Source organism: Pan troglodytes, chromosome 3, assembly GCF_028858775.2.
Source record: "Pan troglodytes isolate AG18354 chromosome 3, NHGRI_mPanTro3-v2.0_pri, whole genome shotgun sequence".
Taxonomy (NCBI): domain Eukaryota; kingdom Metazoa; phylum Chordata; class Mammalia; order Primates; family Hominidae; genus Pan; species Pan troglodytes.
The window spans coordinates 111,139,862-111,160,611 of record NC_072401.2 but is presented as its reverse complement, the minus strand read 5'-3'; the positions used below and the strand labels follow the sequence as shown (position 1 = coordinate 111,160,611).

At 43.1% G+C, this 20,750-nt stretch overlaps 2 protein-coding genes across 13 annotated transcripts in view; one reads left to right on the top strand and one right to left on the bottom strand.

Moving 5' to 3' along the window:
• Nucleotides 1-18,853, top strand: part of CASP6 (caspase 6) — a 21,856-nt gene extending 3,003 nt beyond the window's left edge. Inside the window, exons 1-8 of one of the 5 annotated variants that reach the window (XM_063809729.1) lie at nucleotides 3,998-4,101; nucleotides 4,676-4,751; nucleotides 9,125-9,167; nucleotides 9,699-9,845; nucleotides 10,984-11,060; nucleotides 12,777-12,952; nucleotides 16,457-16,616; nucleotides 17,901-18,853. In XM_063809729.1, the coding sequence (XP_063665799.1) occupies nucleotides 9,139-9,167; nucleotides 9,699-9,845; nucleotides 10,984-11,060; nucleotides 12,777-12,952; nucleotides 16,457-16,616; nucleotides 17,901-18,139 (828 nt within the window). In that variant the 5' untranslated portion in view covers nucleotides 3,998-4,101; nucleotides 4,676-4,751; nucleotides 9,125-9,138 and the 3' untranslated portion in view covers nucleotides 18,140-18,853. Of the gene's footprint in view, nucleotides 1-285; nucleotides 368-3,963; nucleotides 4,102-4,675; nucleotides 4,752-9,124; nucleotides 9,168-9,698; nucleotides 9,846-10,983; nucleotides 11,061-12,776; nucleotides 12,953-16,456; nucleotides 16,617-17,900 lie in introns of those variants that run through there. The other 4 variants (XM_063809728.1, XM_016952013.4, XM_016952018.4 and 1 more) reach the window with 4 other exon arrangements.
• The window catches only part of MCUB (mitochondrial calcium uniporter dominant negative subunit beta), a 124,447-nt gene continuing 122,530 nt past the window's right edge, over nucleotides 18,834-20,750 (bottom strand). For 4 of the 8 annotated variants that reach the window (XM_517392.8, XM_054683274.2, XM_054683270.2 and 1 more), the window contains one exon: nucleotides 18,834-19,960. In XM_517392.8, the coding sequence (XP_517392.2) occupies nucleotides 19,883-19,960 (78 nt within the window). In that variant the 3' untranslated portion in view covers nucleotides 18,834-19,882. The other 4 variants (XM_063809727.1, XM_054683272.2, XM_063809726.1 and 1 more) reach the window with 3 other exon arrangements.

Genomic DNA, 20,750 nt, shown 5'->3' with positions numbered 1-20,750 from the left:
TATGTTTTTAGACAAAATCCTGATCAGTGGTGAATAAGGGGGAAAAAAGGTAGACAAAATATTGTTTTAAAATACTTAACCACGTAGACTATAGTAGTAACGTTGAGATAATAAGATACTTATGGAGAAAAAATGACAAATTCCTTCCATCTGCTCTTTTCAGATAAGTAGAACGTCAGCCAACTGGAGTTCCACTCTTGTCGAGGGAATGTTTTCAGGACTCAGAGACCCTGAAAGTGAGGCCAAAGGACTGGAAGTTCTGGTGGTCAGATAACTCATTCAGACTGGATAAAAGCCAGAGTGTAAATGTGAAAACCCTGAATTGTAGTCAATGGCTAAATATTGAGCCACATGCAAGGCAACTGGGGTAGGTAATGAGGAAACCAAAAAATGCCACTCCTGTTTCCAACGAGTACAAGAAGATGGTAATAACCAATATTCATTGAGCTCTTCACATGGCAGGCAGTATTCTGAGTCCTTCACAGTCACTTAACCCAGTCATCACAACCACCATACAAGGGAAATATGGATATTCCATGTCTTTGTTGCAGGATAAGTTACTAAGACAGTGATTTCTGAAATATTTTATGCATACAATGAACAGTAAATGGTTTGAGTAAAAACCCTTCTTTGATTTCGTACTCTAATGACATCAAGACTTGAACCACAGGCACATGTAGAAGTTACCAAATTAGATTTTTTATCTCCCAAATAAGAGTATGAGATGAGTTCCTTATACTTATTTCTTAAGTATTCATTATACTTATTTTAATATATTAGAAGTGGTGCCTTAACACATTTTAATTTTTTTCCCACTCTAAGGTTGCTTACTTTTAAAATTACAGGGTCCAGAGGAATTACAAAAGATAAAGCCACCGTTTCATCAAATCTGAAAGCATTGTCAAAGTAAATTTTTTACAATAGCCAACCACCCAAGGAGGAGCTAAGTTAAATCCAACATTGAGCACCCCATGGCACCTTGTTGGCACACTGTTTGGCTGCTATTTTTGGGGTAGGACAACATGCTGTCCCCAGGAAACACCATAATCTAGAGACCCTCATCGTTCTGTGAATTTCTGCATGATTCTGTCCCTGAATTAGCTCTACCTATGAAAGCCAGATTTGAAAAATCCAGGAGAAGCCGGGTGCCGTGGCTCATGCCCGTAATCCTGCCTGTAAAATACCACCCAGTGTGCCAATTGAAATATATATAATTTTTAAATATTTATATATGTATTATATATATATTTATATATATTTAAATTTATATTTATATATATATATTTTTTTTTTAAAGAGTGTCTGTCACCCAGACTGGAGTGCAGTGGCACAGTCAGCTGACTGCAGCCTCAAACTTGGGCTCAAACAATCCTGCCATCTTAGTGTCCTGAGTTGCTGGGAATACAGGCATGTGCCACCACTCTTGGCTAATTTTAAAAAAATTTGTAGAGACAGGGTCTTGCATTGTTGCCTAGGCAGGAGAATCGCTTGAACCCAGGCGGCAGAGGTTGCGGTGAGCTGAGATCATGCCATTGCACTCCAGCCTGGGCAACAACAGCTAAACTGTCTCAAAATTTCCCCAGTGCGAGTTACTTTGTAGGACTTGCAGTAACTTATTTTAAATGCTCTTTGTATACGAGACTTGGGCCAAAGTAAACTGGAGGTAACTCCTGGATTTTTTGTTGCCTAGGCTGGTCTCAAAACTCCTGGCCTCAAGCAATCCTCCCACCTTGGCCTCCCAAAGTGCTGGGTTTACAGGCATGAGCCACTGTGGCTGATACATGTACTTCTAATTTTTCGTTTTTCTTTTTTTCCCCCTCTAGTCTCTAGTTACATACCGTAAGTGGATATTTTGACCTCCCATGAATCACAAATGTTCTTAATGGCATCTCGAATGATGAATCCTTTCCAGAAGATTTTCAATTTACTTTGCTCAGAACTATCAGAGGAATCACGATGACAGCTATAGCTTTATGAAATGTATTTTGTAAATAAGACTTGAAAGTCAAAATTTCTCCTTGATCCCTGGGCTTCAGAATGGATGTTGTGTTAGCAAGCATGATAACACCATCAGTCTCTGTACATCTCTATCAGAACTCTTGGATGACCAGGTGTATTGTCAATGAGTAATATTTTGAAAGGAACCTTTTTTCTGAGCACTAGAGCTCAACAGTGGGCTTTAAATATTCTGTAAGCCATGCTGTAAATAGATGTGCTGTCATTAACTAGGCTTTGTTGGTCCATTTATAGATCATATTTAGCATAATTGTTAAGGGCACTAAGATTTTCAGAACGGTAAAGGAATGTTGGCTTTAAAGTCATCAGTTGTATTAGCCCCTAACAAGAGCATCAGCCTGTTCTTTGAAGCTTTGAAGACGGGCATTGACTTCTCTCTAGCTATGAAAGTCTTAGATGGAATCTTCTTCCAATAGAAGGCTGTTTCATATACATTTAAGATCTGTTGTTTTGGCTGGGCACGGTGGCTCACACCTGTAATCCCAGCACTTTGGGACACCGAGGCGGGCAGATTGCTCAAGGTCAGGAGTTCAAGACCAGCCTGGCCAAACATGGTGAAACTCTGTCTCTACTAAAAATATAAAATTAACCTGGACATGGTGGCACATCCTGTAATCCCAGTTACTTGGGAGGCTGAGGCAGGAGAATCGTTTGAACCCAGGAGGCGGAGGTTGCACAAGATCGCACCACTGTACTCCAGCCTTGGTGACAGAGCAAGACTGTCTCAAAAACAAAAGATTGTTGTTTAGTGTAGCTGCCTTTATCAATGATTTTAGCTAGATCTGGATAACCTGATGCAGCTTCTACGTTAGCACCTGCTGCTTCACCTTGCACTTTTATGTCATGAAGATAGCTTCTTTCCTTAAACCTCAGGAACCATCCTCTCTGCTAGCTTCCAGCTTTTCTTTTGCAATTCCCTCACCTCTCTCAGCCTCCATAGAATTGAAGAGTTAGGGCCTTGCTCTGGATTAGGCTTTGGCTTAAGGGAATGTTGTGGCTGTTTTTATCTTCTATCCAGACCAACTAGAACTTTCTCCATATCAGCAATAAGGCTGTTTAGCTTTATTGTCTTTTGTGTGTTTACTGGAGTAGCATTTTTAATTTCCTTCAAAATTTTTTCCTTTGCATTCATGACTTGGCTTTTCTCCTTTGCACTCACAACTTGGCTAACTGGAGCAAGAAGCCTAGCTTTCTGCCTACCAACATTACTTCCTCACTAACTTAATCATGTTTGCTTTTGATTTAAAGTGACAGACTCTTCCTTTCATTTGGACACTTAGAGGCCTTTGTAGGATTATTAGTTGGCCTAATTTCAAAATTGTGTTTCCAGGAATAGGGAGACCCCAGGAGGGGGAGAGAGAAGGGAAAGTTCGGTGGAACAGTCCAAACACATACAGGGCTTATGGATTAATTTCCCCTTCCTTTATGAGCGCGGTTCATGGTGCCCCAAAACAATTGCAATAATATTAAAGATTACTGATCACAGATCACAATAGCAGACATAATAACAATGAAAAATTTTGAAATATTGCGAGAGTACCAAAATGTGACACAGAGACACAAAGCGAGCCAATGTTGAAATACAGGCAGTATCTGCTAAGCGGTATAAAACAATCTATACCTGTACCTCTAGAAAGTAAGGAAGAGCAAATGTTTGGGGCAGCTGGGATTAAATGAGGCCGAGCTCACACAAGTGATGTGAAATTGCCTCGGGCTAGGCGGTCTGTGTGTCACCCCGGGTGGCAACTGGCATGTCCCCAGGGCACGGTTAGTCCCAGCGGGCCTGGAGGCGAAGACCGCGTACCTCTCCCTGCCCCCGCGCTCTTGGCCCCCGCCGGCTCCGGAGCGACTGGGAGGAGCTTTAACTCTGGGAAGGACCAGCCCAATCCACGGGAGCCCGGGCGGCGCGCAATCAGAACCAACTGGCCCCACGCTCGGGGGCAGGGGGCGGGGCCGCCGAGGAAGGGCCGAGGGCGGGGCCGGGCCCGGGAGCCTGTGGCTTCAAGAAGCGGAGGTTGGGGAGTCTGGCTGCGCGCTTGGCTGCAATGAGCTCGGCCTCGGGGCTCCGCAGGGGGCACCCGGCAGGTAGGCAGGGGGCGTCGACTGGGCACCGAGCGGGTCTGCGTCTTGCTCCGGCTGGAGGGGAAACGCGGGTTAGCTGACCGGGCGCGCGGACCGGAGCGGGGCCGCGGGTTCCTTCGGCTTTGCAGGGCGGCCTGGAGAAGTTGCACTCTTGGATTGAAGCGCTCAGGGCGGGTGGGGACGGCTTCGCGCTTCAGTCTAAGAAACACTCGGGGACCTGGCTGCCGCCTCCTGGCGGTCCCGAGTAGCGGCGCCGGCGCGTGCCCCTGCCGCCTTTGTCCTCCGGGGCGATGAGCGCTTTCGGGGCGTCCCGGCTGTTTAAACCTTAAAAGGCTGTCCCCACGCGGGCCTGGCGTTTCCCCACACCTGGCCGTTTGAAATGTTGACTTTTGGGGGTTGGATCTTTTGTTTGCTCACTTCGAAAAGTGAAAAGGAGGGGTTGTTCCGCCGAATCATAATAAAAACATAACAGGCCCGCGGGGTGCCCGGGCCAAGACCCTGGGTCCGCCCGGGCTTCAGCTGGAGGCGGCCAGTTCCTGGCGGCCAGCACACACCGGTCTCTCTCTTCTTCATCCAGGAAACCTGCTGCTGTCTGTCGGTTTGAGCCAAAACCACAATAACTTTATTCTGCAAAGTAATCAACTGTTAAGAGCGTACGTTCTGTCACTTATTACTGGTAAAGTTTAGAAACTTCAAGCTTGGCCAGAGTAAAACAAACAAAAAGGTCGAAACGCCTGCAGTTGGCCGGCCGTGGTGGCTCACGCCTGTAATCCCAACACTTTGGGGGGCCGAGGCGGGCGGATCACCAGAGGTCGGGAGTTCTGGACCAGCCTAACTAACACGGTGAAACCCCGTCTCTACTAAAAATACAAAAAAATTAGCCAGGCGTGGGCGCAAGCTACTGGGGAGGCTGAGACAGGAGAATCGTTTGAACCCGGGAGGTGGAGGTTGCAGTGAGCCGAGATCGCCCCACTGCACTCCAACCTCGGCGACAGAGTGAGACTTCGAATCAAGAAGAAAAAAAAAAAGAAAGAAACGCCTGCAGTTGGTTAGAGTGCCTTTGTTTAAGAACTTTTTATATTTTGCTGTACAAAGGAAGTGGTGCTCCAGAGGCAAGCTGTAAAAGTCACATGGTCGTAGAGGAAGTAGATAGGTAGCCTTGTCCTGGAGGCACAGTGCAGGGTCCAGTTGCAGTCTCTAGGGGCGGGAAGCCGGGGCTTTCCTTCACTCACCTGCTCCCTTCCTCTTCTTTCTCCACCGCACTCCCCAGTGCATGTTCTAGGCCTGATGGAGGTTACTCTACATAGGGTTATTAAATACATTGTTGATGGAGCCGATGGGTAGATTTTCATAGAGAGTGCAGTGAATGAAGACGATGACAGTAGAATGACCGAAGTCGTTTGGGAAGTTGAACAAAGTTTAGAAAGGTAGCCGGTCTCGGGTGGGAGGGGCTGCGTGGGGATGGGCCTACAGAGACTTTGGACTCTAGGTGGGCTGGCTTTCAATCCCAACTCCACTTTGCCGACCTTGGCACGCCTGGCCCACTTTCTCTGTCCCTGTTCCTGAGCTGTGGAGCTGTGAGATAAGGTATCTAAGGCGTCAGGCCATCAACAAATGGTAGCTGGCAGGATTATCTGGAGGGACTATCAAATTAGAGTGAGGTGAAAAAAGGAATGATTAGTTTTGTAAAACCTAAGCTGATTTAAGGAACAAGGAGGTGGCAGTTACATTATCCTGCAAAGGAAGAGAAGTGAAAAGAGGGCCAGACACAGTGGTGGGCGCCTGTAGTCCCAGCTACTGGGGAGACTGAGGCAGGAGAATCGCTTGAAACCGGGAGGCAGAGGTTGCAGTGAGCCAAGATTGTGCCACTGCACTGCAGCCTGGGCGACAGAGGGAGGCTCTGTCTCAAAAAAAAAAAGTGAAAAGAGGTCAAGAATCAGGTTTAAAGAAGGGCACATTTTTGATAAGTAGATTGCAGATGAAAAGGAATTTCTATATCTGTTACAGAGGGTAGCTCCTTCATTAAAATTTATTTTCTCCATATCAATAAAGCTATTTCTTACTTTATCCAGGTTTTTAAATGTTAATGCAGGCCGGGTGCGGTGGCTTATGCTTGTAATCCCAGCACTTCCAGGAGGCTGAGGCAGGTGGATCACTTGAGGCCAGGGGTTCAAGACCAGCCAGGTCAACATAGCAAAACCCCGTCTCTACTGAAAATACAAAAAAAAAATTAGCTGGGTGTGGTGGCGCATGCCTGTAATCCCAGCTACTCAGGAGGCTGAGGCGGGAGAATCGCTTGAACCCGGAGGCAGAGGTTGTGGTGAGCTGAGATCACGCCACTGCACTCCAGCCTGGGCGACAGAGCAAGACTCCATCCCAAAAAAATAGTAATAAAAAATAAATATTAATGCGGCATAATGATACTTAAGTGCCCCCTTCTGGAAAGCTTGTCTGCTTGGGATACACAGCTCAAGGTGGTCATGATGTGTTATTTTCTCTGCAATCTGTGGGTAAAGTTTATCAACTCCAGAAAAGTATTGGAACTTAGGTCCTGGCATCTGTCTCCATAGCTTTTTGTTCTGATTCAGTGTTTGCTAGAGTGGCCACTGGACCTGGTCATTAACTGGTACTGCAGGATTCAGGGTGCACTTTGTGAGAGTGAAGGTAAGTTACAGCTGGCCAGCATCAGAACTGGGATGTCCAGAGCCTAGGTTTTTTTCTACATCCGTAGCATTAACAAACAACAACAACAACAAAAAACTTAAAAAAAAAAAATCCCTCACTGAGGTTGCCAAATCTGTTAACTTTGAAACTAAATGTATTAAGAGATGGGGTCTAGCTCTGTTACCCAGGCTGGAGTATGGTGGCTATTCACAGGGGCAGTCATAGCACACTATATCCTAGAACTCTTGGGCTCAAGAGATCCTCCTGCCTTGGCCTTCCAAGTAACCGGGACTATAGGCTTGCCACTATGCCCGGCCAGAACGTCATTTTAAACAGATTTTCTTGAGCAGCTACTTAATACTAGTTAGCCATTCCTAAACCTGTAGGTCTTGACTAATGTGAGGGCATATTTGAGACAACCCAAACTCACATCTTAAGTTATTAATTTTAATGTGTCAGCTAACAACTGGGAAGCTAATTCTTTGGGAATATGAGAAACAAGAGTTTTAAAGACCCAAGCAAGAATACATCTCCAGTGTTTTCACCCTGAGGGATATGAGTTAGTTTGCTGAGCAGCCATTTGGCACAGCTTCCATGAGTTAGGTTGTGAGCCGCCTTCGGCTCAGCAGTCAGTACGGAGCAGAAGCCACAGGAGGTGAGCCGCTGGCCTGCTGCCACCGAGGAAGACACTGAGACACTGAGTGCTTTCCAAGTTGTGCAGAATTTTGGCAGGTGAGGAGGATGGTTGTGACATATGGATTTAATTTTCTTGAAGTTATTGTTTCTTTATACTCTAACTGGTTAAAAGATAAGCAGGTGAGGTTATCAAAAGGCAGTAGATCCCGACAGCTTTTGAAAATGGGAAGAGTGAAATCCCTGTGCTGTCTTCATAGAGCAGTGTGTGGAGTAGGAAGTACCTGGTTACTGTGCTCACCTAGGGCAAAGGTCGGACTAAACAGCTTTCTTATCTGCCATGCAGCGGGGAGGACCAGTTGGAGAGGTTGCTTTTGGCTCTCACACCTTAGTGTAAAAATCACTTTGTGAAAAATGCAGCTGTCACCTCCTTCCTCCAAGATTCTGATTCTGCCTCAGTTAGGATCCAGGAATCTGCATTTTAACATGCACACCAGGAATTCTGATGCCCAAGGTTGAGCAAAACTGACTTAGGGCGTACAGACAGAGGATGCCTTAGTATGGGGTCTTAGTTGGGTTTCATTGCTTGGGGCAGTTCCAGGAGGAATAGGCTAAAAGGGACTTGAACTGAATTCCCCACCTTGTATTTTTTTTTTGAGGAGAAGTGAGGTTAGATCAATCAGGTGATGGGGGCTAGTAATGGGGAGATCTCTAAGGAGAGGGGAACCAACCCTTTTGGCTAGGAGATGATGGGTAAGAGTCCGTGCTTTAGGGTCATTCTTCCTCAACTGAAAGGTGCATCTTGCTATGCTGCTAATATTTCGGTTTATTCATTGCTGTCTCCCCTCTAAGCTGTTGAGCTATCAGGTAAAAACAGATGCATGAGTGGATGGGGCCTTTATTGTAGAAGATGCCACACTTTTTGCACTGTCCAGTGTAGAAGCCACTGGCCAATTAATTTAAATTGAAAATAAAATCGAGTTCCTCAGTTGCATTAGCTGCATTTAAATGCTCAGTAGACACATGTGCCCAGTGGCTACCTTATGAGACAGTGCAAATACGGAACAATTCCACCATCACAGACACTTCCATGACATAGCACTGCTCTAGAGAGTAGAGAGGAATTCAGTGGAAGGCTGTCCAGGGAGCAGGGAGTCCAGTTGAGAATGGAGAGCAGAGGGCTCCCCTTACAGGGTTGGAAATGCAGATGTGTCATGCAGGAGATCCAAGGTCCAAGTCTTTGCCCTTGCCCTGCCCTTCCTCCACCCAAACTTCTACCTCTTCCAGGCCTACACCACTGCTAATCCAGCATTAACCACAAACTATATTTCAGTTTTCCCGTAGGACTTAATTCTTTGTTTCAGAAAACGTGCAAAAACATTTTCTGCATAACAAAGCAACTTCATATTTCAACTCCGTAATCACAGAACTGTTACTCTAGGCATATTTTGCAGTGAACGCATTTGTGTAATATTTTCTCCATTTCTGTTTATAAGATTGTTATTTTGCAGGTCGAGTTGGGGGTGAGAAAGCATAGAGCTGTTAATTTATAGTTTGTTTATTAGTAAGCAGTTTCCCTTCATTTCCTTTTCTTCACATACTTTGGCTTTTAAGCTAACCAAAACAGAAGGGTCTTACAGTTTGGGAGTCAGAAGGGGGATGGGAGTTCCTACTATATTTTACTACCATAAGTCAAAAATAATTAACAAAAATCAACTTTTTTTGATAGGTGGGGAAGAAAACATGACAGAAACAGATGCCTTCTATAAAAGGTAAAGCTGTGCTCTTTTCTAATAAAGGCCTCTTCCTTTGATGGTCATGATCAGCCTACAGAAATCAAAGCAAGAATGGGTCCTGGGAGCTAGGAAGTAAAACTGAGTAGGCCAAGTTTTAGCCTTTGGGGAGCTCATTTGTAGATAGGCAGGTTGTGCTGCCCCTGGTTGTCGAGGGACCTGGAGTGATGTTCAGAATGCATATTAATTGGCATGGCATGAGCCTAGAGCTAGAGCTTGGTTCTGAGCCTCGTGGTTATTCTTGGTTGCTGGATCCTGGGGGCCAGGGGAAAGACATGAAGGCAGTGGGTTAGGGATGTGTCAGGATGGCACATGGCTGCTCTTTACCAATTGGCAGAGAGATATTTCAGGACTTTCCTTATTAGCATGGCCTTTCCTGGAGCACACCAGTGGAACATCAGCCTGGCAAGGAGGAAGCTCAGATCTCTATCTACATGTTGACCTAGAACTTGGAGGGGCTTATTATTTAATGTGACTTGAAGTGATTGTTTTTCAACTTTTCATTAACAGAGAAATGTTTGATCCGGCAGAAAAGTACAAAATGGACCACAGGAGGAGAGGAATTGCTTTAATCTTCAATCATGAGAGGTTCTTTTGGCACTTAACACTGCCAGAAAGGCGGGGCACCTGTGCAGATAGAGACAATCTTACCCGCAGGTAGTAGATTTATCTACCTATCAAGATGAGGCAGTTAAGTGATAAAATTACTTTTGGCCAGGTGTGGTGATTCATGCTGGTAATCCCAGCACTTTGGGAAGCCAAGGTGGGAGGATCACTTAAGGCAAGGAGTTTGAGACGAGTCTGGGCAACAGAGTGAGACCTGGTCTCTACAAAAAATAAAAATCAATTAGCTGGGCATGGTGGCGGTAGTCCCAGCTACTCTGGAGGCTGAAGGGGGAGGATTGCTTGATCCCAGGAGTTCAAGGCTGCACGGAGCTGTGATCATGCCACTGCACTCCAGGCTGGGCAACAGAGTGAGACCTTGTCTCTAAAATAAAAAATAAAATAATTTTTTTCCATGTTTCCAAAAGAAAAGTTAAAAAAAATTAAAAATTAAAAAAATTCCAGACTTCTAGATGTAGGGAAAAAAAGTTACTTATCATAACTTGTCAACACTAATGAGGTAACAACAGATCAAGAGTGTTGGAGGATGGGCCTTGCTTTGATGCAGCCTCCCTTAAGAACTTGCCTGAGTTGGCTGGGCATGGTGGCTCACTCCTGTAATCCCAGCACTTTGGGAGGCTGAGGCAGGCGGATCATGAGGTCAGGAGATCGAGACCATCCTGGCTAACATGGTGAAACCCTGTCTCTCCTAAAAAATACAAAAAATTAGCCGGGCGTGGTGGCGGGCGCCTGTAGTCCCAGCTACTCGGGAGGCTGAGGCAGGAGAATGGCTTGAACCCAGGAGGCGGAGCTTGCAGTGAGCCAAGATCGAGCCACTGCACTCCAGCCTGGGCGACAGAGAGCCTCTGTCTCAAAAAAAAAAACAAAAACAAAAAACTTGCCTGAGTTATTTTCCTTACTCTGTTCTATTAAATGTTGATAGGCTTTTGCATTTGTACTAACATTTGCATAGTAGACAACAACACTCTAAATTGAATCGGCTGTCATTATGATTAAATCCTTTCCGACCATGGTGAATGAAGGGAAAACCACCATTGTTATATTTCATTTCTTTTCTCCTAAAGAAAGCAAATTTATGTGTCATTAAAATGTGTATAGATTCTTCCAAAGTAAGGGTATTTGACAACTTTTCAAAGTTTATAGGCTAACATTTCATTTAATATATCACTAGGTTTTCAGATCTAGGATTTGAAGTGAAATGCTTTAATGATCTTAAAGCAGAAGAACTACTGCTCAAAATTCATGAGGGTAGGTAGTTTTGCTATCATATAGTTCATCTTCCTCTAATGAAACCGAGTCCTTTATCCTATCTGTAAAGACAGGTATAAGTAATTACTTGTGTGACAAAAAAAGTATTAATTTAGCACAGGTTACAGGTTTTGGGTATGCTGCTGTGTTTCCATTACCCAGCACATTTAGAGACCCTTGCAAATAATTATGCCTCTAAAGTTTATATTTAGCATACCACTAGTTACAGTCTATTGTAGAAATGAATGAAATGACCCCTTCAATTGGCAGTAAAAGCCTAAAATGCAAGTACTACAGGTGCTGGGCAGTCAACAGGCTCATTTTCTCATTGACTCCTTTCATGCCTCGTTTTCTCACTGGTTTCCAAATAGTGTTGGTTTACATACATTACCTCCTTTAATTCTCACAGCGTCAATATGGGGTAGGTATTCTAATTATAACAACCTATATTATAATCATCACTGCATGCCAACCATTATATTTGCATAATTACTTTAAACTTTCTTCAGAGCTCTTCTTTAAACTGCACATCATTCTAACTTTGGCTGCTTTTACCAGCTTTTCTACTTTGCTCAGAAGCTTTGGAGGACATCAGTCTCATGTCACCGCACCTGGCTTTGAGTACTCTTTTGGAAGCTCTAAGTGCTATAATCTTTTTGTTTTTTTTTTTTTTTGAGATGGAGTCTCGCTGTCCCCCCCAGGCTGGAGTGCAGTGGCGTGATCTCAGCTCACTGCAGCCTCCACCTCCTGGGTTCAAGCAATTCTCCTGTCTCAGCTTCCCAAGTAGCTCGCCCCCATGCCCAGCTAATTTTTGTATTTTTAGTAGAGATGGGGTTTCACCATGTTGGCCAGGCTGGTCTTGAACTCTGGCCTCAAGTGATCCACCTGCCTCGGCCTCCCAAAATGCTGGGATTCCAGGTGTGAGCCACTGCGCCTGGCCCTAAGTGCTGTATTCCTATAGTGAAAGTGCAGCAATGCGTGGGGAGCTGTTGAGCAGCAGTTTCTGGGTCTTTCCACTCTGCTCTAAGGTCTCTGCTGATACAAGGAAATTTTTAGTTTATTGCCAAAATAACTTGGATCTTAAGTGAGATTCCCTATCATAATCCCTTCATGTTTTCCACATCATTCTGTGTTTTAGAAAGGCTAATGAAATTTGGTCAAACTCTATTACTCTGAACTTTAATAAATTTGGATTTTTTAAAAAATAAGATACAGTACAGTATATTGTTTGATTAAAGACTAAATTAAGTTGTTTCATCACAGATATTTTACACTTATTAAAGAGTAGGCCGGGCATGGTGGCTCATGCCTGTAATCCCAGCACTTTGGGAGGCCGAGGAGAGGTGGATCACCTGAGGTCAGGAGTTCGAGACTAGCCTGGCTACATGGCAAAACCCCGTCTCTACTAAAAATACAAAAATTAGCTGGATATGGTTTCGAATCTGTAATCCCAGCTACTTGGGAGGCTGAGGCAGGAGAATCGCTTGAACCCGGGAGGTGGAGGTTGCAGTGAGCCAAGATCGTGCCACTGCACTCCAGCCTGGGCACCAAGAATGAAACTCTGTCTCAAAAAAACAAAAAAGACAAAACCACAAATTTTCCTCCTCCCCAATCATGTGGATGTAACTTTATTCTGGTGTTAATAAACTGAATTTTTATGTGTAGATAACAAGCATCATATTTTCATTTCTATATTCTCTTTTGGGTCCTTTATAGCGTCAACTGTTAGCCACGCAGATGCCGATTGCTTTGTGTGTGTCTTCCTGAGCCATGGCGAAGGCAATCACATTTATGCATATGATGCTAAAATAGAAATTCAGACATTAACTGGCTTGTTCAAAGGAGACAAGTGTCACAGCCTGGTTGGAAAACCCAAGATATTTATCATTCAGGTAAGACTGAGTACATTATCATCTTAATTATAAAGTCTGTCATTCTGAACATGTGATAAAGGTCTAAAAGCCAGTTTTGAAAGTAACTTTCTCCAGTAATTGGACAGGCCCTTTTTGAATTCTGGCCAATCATCGTTGCACTTTGAGCTGTTAGTAATAATTCTTTGACACTCTCATTGTCTATATTACAAAATAACAGCATTTGGATTGAGATTTGAAGTGACTCACAAAGTAACCAATGTGCTACTCCCTGTCCGAGCCTGATACCAAGGAGAGCCATTGGAAAGCGTACCTGCTGATTGAAGAGTGCCGCACAAGGCAACCTCATCAGACTAGGTTTGCTTCTTTGGGAGGTAGAGAGCATATAAACCAGTGGAAAGAATGGAAAAATAAAGCCTTCTAGTCCTATCCTGTCTCATCCCTTTCACATTGCCCCTTAAACCAAGATTGTTTCCCCGCTGCCAAATTGGTTTTAGGGATAAAAGTATTTTTTACAGGTGTGATGGCTCACACCTGTAATCCCAGCACTTTGAGAGGCCGAGGCAGGCAGATCACCTGAGGAGTTCAAGACCAGCCTGGCAAACATGGTGAAACCCTGTCTCTACTAAAAATACAAAAATTAGCCGGGCATGGTGGCAGGTGCCTGTAATCCCAGCCATTCGGGAAGCTGAGGCACGAGAATTGCTTGAACCTGGGAGGCAGAGGCTGTAGTGAGCCGAGAGCATACCACTGCACTCCAGCCTGGGCGTCAGAGCGAGACTCTGTCTAAAAAAAAAAAAAAAATTTTTTTTTGCATGAATATTACTTGGCACATCATTAAGGATTTTTTTTTTTTTTTTTTTTTTGAGACGGAGTCTTGCTCTGTCCCCCAGGCTGGAGTGCAATGGTGCAATCTCGGCTCACTGCAACCTCCGCCCCCGGGTTCAATTATTCTCCCACTTCAGCCTCCCGAGTAGCTGGGATTACAGGCACCTGCCATCATGGCTGGCTAATTTTTGTATTTTCATAGAGATGGGGTTTCACCATGTTGGCTAGGGTGGTCTTGAACTCCTGACCTCAGGTGATCTGCCCGCCTTGGCCTCCCAAAGTGTTGGGATTACAGGCGTGAGCCACTGTGCCCGGCCAAAGATTTTGAACTACAAAAGAGAAACCTGACATGCCAGTGTCACAATTCTGTATTTCCATGAATGGCATGGAGGACATGAAATAACATTATGTTAGTCTATTCTTGCATTGCTATAAAGAAATACCTCAGACTGGGTAATTTATAAGGAAGAGAGATTTGATTGGCCTACAGTTCTGCAGGCTGTACAGGAAGCATGGTGCTGGCATCTGCTTCTGGTGAGGCCTTAGGAAGCTTACAATTATGGTGGAAGGTGACAGAGAGCCAGCATATGACTTGTTGGGAGTGGGAGCAAGAGAGTGCCAAGGGAGAGGTCCCAGACTCTCTTAAGTAACCAGATTTCATGTGAACTGAGTGAGAGCTCACTTACACCAAGGGGATGATGCTAAACCATTCATGAGAGATCCTCCCCGATGATCCAGTCACCTTCCACCAGGCCTCACCTCCCACGCTGGGAACCACATTTTAACATGAGATTTGGAGGGGACAAACATTCAAACCATATCAAACATGAAACTGCATTTCGCATCCTACCATAAAGCCTTGTTTTGGGGTGAGGAAGTGGCTGTAAGTGAAGGATGACTGCCTCGTTTCTGGTTTGGACAACTGCATTGGAATGTCTGTGGGACATGGAATTGGTCATACAGGTGTAGAACCTAAGACAGGTGGCCTCGGCTGGAGAAATAAATCAGGAGGTGGTCGTGGAAGCCATGGGATTAGATGAGTTTACTCGTGTTGAATACAGCCTGAAAAAGGAGCATAAAACAAAACCGAGGGACACCCATGAGGAATGGGCTGAAGAGGGAAGATACTGAGGAGGATGGACACCAGGAGAAAAACAAGAAACAAATAATGACATGATTGTTTTGTGAAAAGGGGAGTGGCCAACACTGTCAAACACAAGAGAATTGGAAATAACTAATGAGCTACTGTGGGAAGAAAGCCACAAATGAAATCGTTTGCCAAGTTACTTTCTCTCTCTATGCCTTAGATTCTTGGTAAAAAGAGCACCTGCCTCATGGGGTGGTTGTGTGGGCAAAATCACCTGACTGACTTAATGAATGAAAACCACTTAGAACAGTGCCTGGCATACAGCACGCCCTCAGTAAAGGCTCGCTCTTACTCTTATTGCAGTTGACTGGGCAGGTGATGTCATTAGGTTAAAGGTGTTCTATGTTATATTTAGGAAGGACAGTAGAAAAAAGGCCTGAAAATAAGCCTGCTGATACGAAGATTAAAATCTGCCTATAAAAACGGGATAGTAGGGATTTTCTATTTATTTTATGATTTGAAATCATTCAGGACTTTCTTTTGATGCTCATAATTCTTTAACCATTTCAGAACTGATTGATGCATTTATAATGCTACAACAGAATCTTATTGGCTGGCTGTATTCGTGTATAGGGTGACCATAACAAAGTACCACAGACTGTGTGGTTTAAACAGCAGGAATTTATCGTCACAGTCCTGGAGCTGGAAGTCTCAGATGAAGGTGTGGGGAGGATTGGTTTCTTCTGAGGCCTCCCTTTTTGGCTTGTAGGTGGCCATCTTGTCCCTGTGCCTTCATATGGTCTTTCTTCTGTGCATGTCTGTGTCCCAATTTCTTCTTATGAAGACACTAGTCATGTTGGATTTGGGTTCACCCGTATGACCTCATTTTCCTTAATCACCTCTAAAGGCCCTGTCTTCCAATACAGTCAGAGTTGAGGTATTGGGGCTAGGACTTCAACATATGAATTTTTGGGGAACACAATTCAGCTTGTAAAAGTCACTTATGAGAAGAGTTTAATGTTAGCCTCTGAGTGAGTCAGAATTTAATGTTAATTATGAGTCTAAATTTAATGTAAATTCTGAGTGAGTCAGAATTAGTGGGTAAAAATTTGAGACCTCACTTTTTAATGGGCACACAAGGAAGATGGTGCATTAGTAGGTATCTCCTCAGGTCAGGCTGGATGTCATTTTAACTCCTAACAATTTATAGCAGCAGCCAGGCAAGCAAAAGTCAATCTGGAAATACACTGCCTGCCTAAATAGAAACACTTAGGTCAATACTATAGCTTTCTGGGTGTGGTTAATCTGTAAGAAATTTTAAAACCACAAGCTTTTTCCTCTACAGTATACCCTTCTACCAACATAATTTGATGTATACTTGGGGATGCCAATTTTTTCTTAAAACATTAACTAAAAGAAAACCTAAGTAAGGAAACAACTTTGTTGGCTTTTGTGCCCTCCAAACCTGAATGTATTGCTTCTGAACTGCTCAGAATGTGGTTTCTGTTGTATGAAGGGGTACTGGCTTACACATTCACTGCACACATTAAGCACTGGGAAGGAAACAGTAGGCAAAGAGGTGGGTTTTTCCTCCTTGTCTTGTCCTGTAGGCATGTCGGGGAAACCAGCACGATGTGCCAGTCATTCCTTTGGATGTAGTAGATAATCAGACAGAGAAGTTGGACACCAACATAACTGAGGTGGATGCAGCCTCCGTTTACACGCTGCCTGCTGGAGCTGACTTCCTCATGTGTTACTCTGTTGCAGAAGGTGTGTGGTGTTTAAAACAAACATATAATTGCCTCTCTTGGCTAAGGTCCTGTAAGTTTCACCTTTGATTGGTTTGGGTCAGATCTTTCGGTTGGGACATGGTGATTCCATCCTGAAGCTCACAGACTTAGAATTTCTTTGACCACATGGCACAGAGTGATAAATGAAAGTGTAAAGTACCTTACAGAAAAATCATTCCTGAGAGTTATGTTGAGTAAAGCAACAGTCTAATTAATTATATTAGTATTAGCAGCCTACCATCAGTTACTGAGGGTGGTAGTGCCATTGTGGTAATTGTCATGGAAAGCTTTAATTTTTTTTTTTGAGACAAGGTCTCAACTCTGTCACTGAGGCTGAAGTGCAATGGCATGATCATGGCTCACTGCAGCCTCAATTTCTCAGGCTCAAGCAATCCTCCCACCTCAGCCCCCCTGTAGCTGGGACTATAGGCATGCACCACCATGCTTGGCTAACTTTTTAATTTTTCTGTAGAGATTGGGTCTTGCTATGTTGCCCAGGCTGGTCTCAAACAATCCTCCAGCCTTGGCCTCCCAAAGTGCTGGGATTACAGGCATGAGCCATTGCATGCGTGCGTGTGTGTGTATTTTTTTTTTATAGTCTCACTCTGTTGCCCAGGCGTGTGTGTGTGTGTGTGTGTGTTTTTTTTTTTTATAGTCTCACTCTGTTGCCCAGGCTGGAGTGCAGTGGTCCAATGTCAGCTCACTGCAACCTCTGCCTCCTGGGTTCAAGTGATTCTCCTACCTCAGCCTCCCGAGTAGCTGGGAATACAGGTGCCTGCCACCACGCCCAGCTAAGTTTTGTAGTTTTAGTAGAGATGGGGGTTTCACCATGTTGGCCAGGCTGGTCTCGAACTCCTGACCTCAAGTGATCTGCCTGCCTCAGCCTCCCAAAGTGCTGGGATTATAGGCATGAGCCACCATGCCCAACTGAAAAATATTTTGATAATGGTTCTTTGCTTTTGTAGTAAATAATTTTGACTTCTTTTTAGTAATCTCATGTCTCAATCATTGTTTATCTTGGGAATTTTTTAGGAAATGGAAGAAATTATACAGAATTAACCCCGTGTATATAAAACTATATAGAATTAATCTCTTTTCCCATTTGAAAAGAGTCAAAAAAAAATTAAAAGCCATTTATATCATGGACACATCTTAAGACTCTTCTAAGGATTTTTAAGAACTTATACTTCTGTAACTAAAAAGAATACATACAGTAATTGAAAGCCAGAAAACTGCAGCAACATTTTCCTTCTCACTTTTTTAGGATATTATTCTCACCGGGAAACTGTGAACGGCTCATGGTACATTCAAGATTTGTGTGAGATGTTGGGAAAATATGGCTCCTCCTTAGAGTTCACAGAACTCCTCACACTGGTGAACAGGAAAGTTTCTCAGCGCCGAGTGGACTTTTGCAAAGACCCAAGTGCAATTGGAAAGAAGCAGGTTCCCTGTTTTGCCTCAATGCTAACTAAAAAGCTGCATTTCTTTCCAAAATCTAATTAATTAATAGAGGCTATCTAATTTTACACTCTGTATTGAAAATGTCTTTCTCAGCCGGGCGTGGTTACTCACACCTGTAATCCCAGCACTTTGGGAGTCCAAGGTGGGCAGATCACCTGAGGTCGGGAGTTCGAGACCAGCCTGACCAACATGGAGAAGCCCCGTCTCTACTAAAAATACAAAAAAAAATTTAGCTAGGCATGGTGGTGCATGCCTGCAATCCCAGCTACTTGGAAGGCTGAGGCAGGAGAATCACTTGAACCCAGGAGGTGGAGGCTGCGGTGAGCCGAGATTGCACCATTGCACTCCAGCCTGGGCAACGAGTGAAACTCCGTCTCAAAAAAAAGAAAATGTCTTTCTCTTCCTTTTATATAAATATCGTTAGGGTGAAGCATTATGGTCCAATGATTCAAATGTTTTAAAGTTTAATGCCTAGCAGAGAACTGCCTTAAAAAAAAAAAAAAAAAAAAGTTCATGTTGGCCATGGTGAAAGGGTTTGATATGGAGAAACAAAATCCTCAGGAAATTAGATAAATAAAAATTTACATGCATTTGTATTATTTTTTAATAAACTGCAGGGTTACACAAAAATCTAGCTGATTTAACTTGTATTTTGTCACTTTTTAATAAAAGTTTAGTTTGATGTTTTTAAAGGTTTTTGAAATCCAGGAATTAATTAAATCATCCCTTAATAAAATATTTGAAATTCATATTTTATTACATTTTTCTAACATTCTTGTTCATTTGTGTAATTGATAGATGTTTTTTACTCGGTCATTTAAATGTTTAATATTTCATCTACATATGAATTACCACATTTTGTGTATGACTTTAATTCCTACTTTAAAAAAAATCAGCATTCCAGAATTGTTGTATGGCATTCTGAGGATGAAAATAGAAAACATGATAATTCTTAGCCACTATAGGTTGAACACCTGCAAAATCTGATTCTGTCAGCATCTTCCATGTTAAGTTCCTACAAACAGTCCAACAGTCATCAGACCCATTCACACACAATCACATTAATAGAATAACAGATGTTACTTTCAAGGTTCAATTCTCATTAATATGATATAGAATCTGAATAATACTGTTTTGTTAATAATCTGCCAGAGGCTGAAGAAAGTTAACTGTTTTGGCTTCGATACCTGAAACTTGTGATTTGCAGGTTCAAAAGCAATCGTTTATATACATTGTTTCAGTTGAAGTTCAAAAAGTACCAACTATACTTTATGGTTGGTGGAACATTTATGCCTTTTTGATAAATGATAAAAAGACCTTACTCCCAACTACTGCATATTAAAAAAAGAAGTTAATGACAAGATGATTTCGTGGGAGGTTGAGGCAGGAGGGTTGCTTGAGCCCAGGAGTTTGATTTGGCAAGACCTGGTCTCTGATTTTTTTAAAAGGATGATTCCAAATTAAGTCTAAGAATGAAAGTGAATGCCAAGCACAGACCCTTTCACCTCCACATGGAGAATAAACGTGGGACAAGCTGACAAGGATTTTTAGCTAACAGCAGCCACTGTTGCTTTGATAGACGCATACAAGCCCTTTCTAACATTAGCAAGTCATAAAAATCCAAAAAGTAAAAATCTCAGTTGAGAACTTCAAACAATACTTCTGTTTTACAAGAATTTAATAACAAAGATTAAACAATCAAAATGAACCATGGGACTCAAAAACATCCTAAGTTGCAAAATCAATACGTAATGGAAAATCTGACGACATTTAAAACTCTTAAGATTAATTCTTTTCATTGAGTTCTTCTACTTGCATTTGCAAATAGAGAGAATGACGCGCCTGTTTCAGGGATTCTTTAGCCTGTCATGGGAAAAAGAAAAAGCATGTGATCAGAAAGAAGAGAAACATACCAACATTACTGCTTGAGAGGAATTCTATAAACTTAGCATCTCCTTACAGCAATAAAATGTTTAAACTATTAGTGGCAAATGGCTAAAATATTTTTTTTTTTTTTTTCTTGAGATGGGGTTTCATTCTGTCACCCAGGCAGGAGTGCAGTGGTACCATCTCAGCCCACTGCAACCTCTGCCTCCCTGGTGCAAGTCATTCTCCTGCCTCAGCCTCCCAAGTAGCTAGGACCACAGGTGCCCACCACCATGCCCACCTAATATTTTTTGGTATTTTTTGTAGAGATGGAGTTTTGCCATGTTGCTCTGGCTGGTCTTGAACTCCTGGACTCAAGTGATTTGCCCACTTTGGCTTCCCAAAGTGACGGGATATAAATATTTCAATTTTATATGTGGATCTTTTTAAAAGATGAGTTTAAGTTTACTAATTCATCCTTATGCCTTAAAAAAAAAAATACAGTTTATACCCTTTATAATGGTTTTCCAGTTAACATTCTTAAAAAAAAAAACCCTTAACCTACCACTTTTATCTTTTTATCTCCACTTTATTACCTTAAACATAATTAACAAGGTGTTATATTTAAATTTTTTTATTTTACAGATGGGGTCTTGCTCTGTTGCCCAGGCTGGAGTACAGTGGTGTAATCATAGTTCACTGCAGCGTTGAACTCTTGGGTTCAAGGGATCTTCCTGCTTCAGTTTCCCAAGTAGGTAGGGCTACAAGCATGTGCCACCATGTCCAG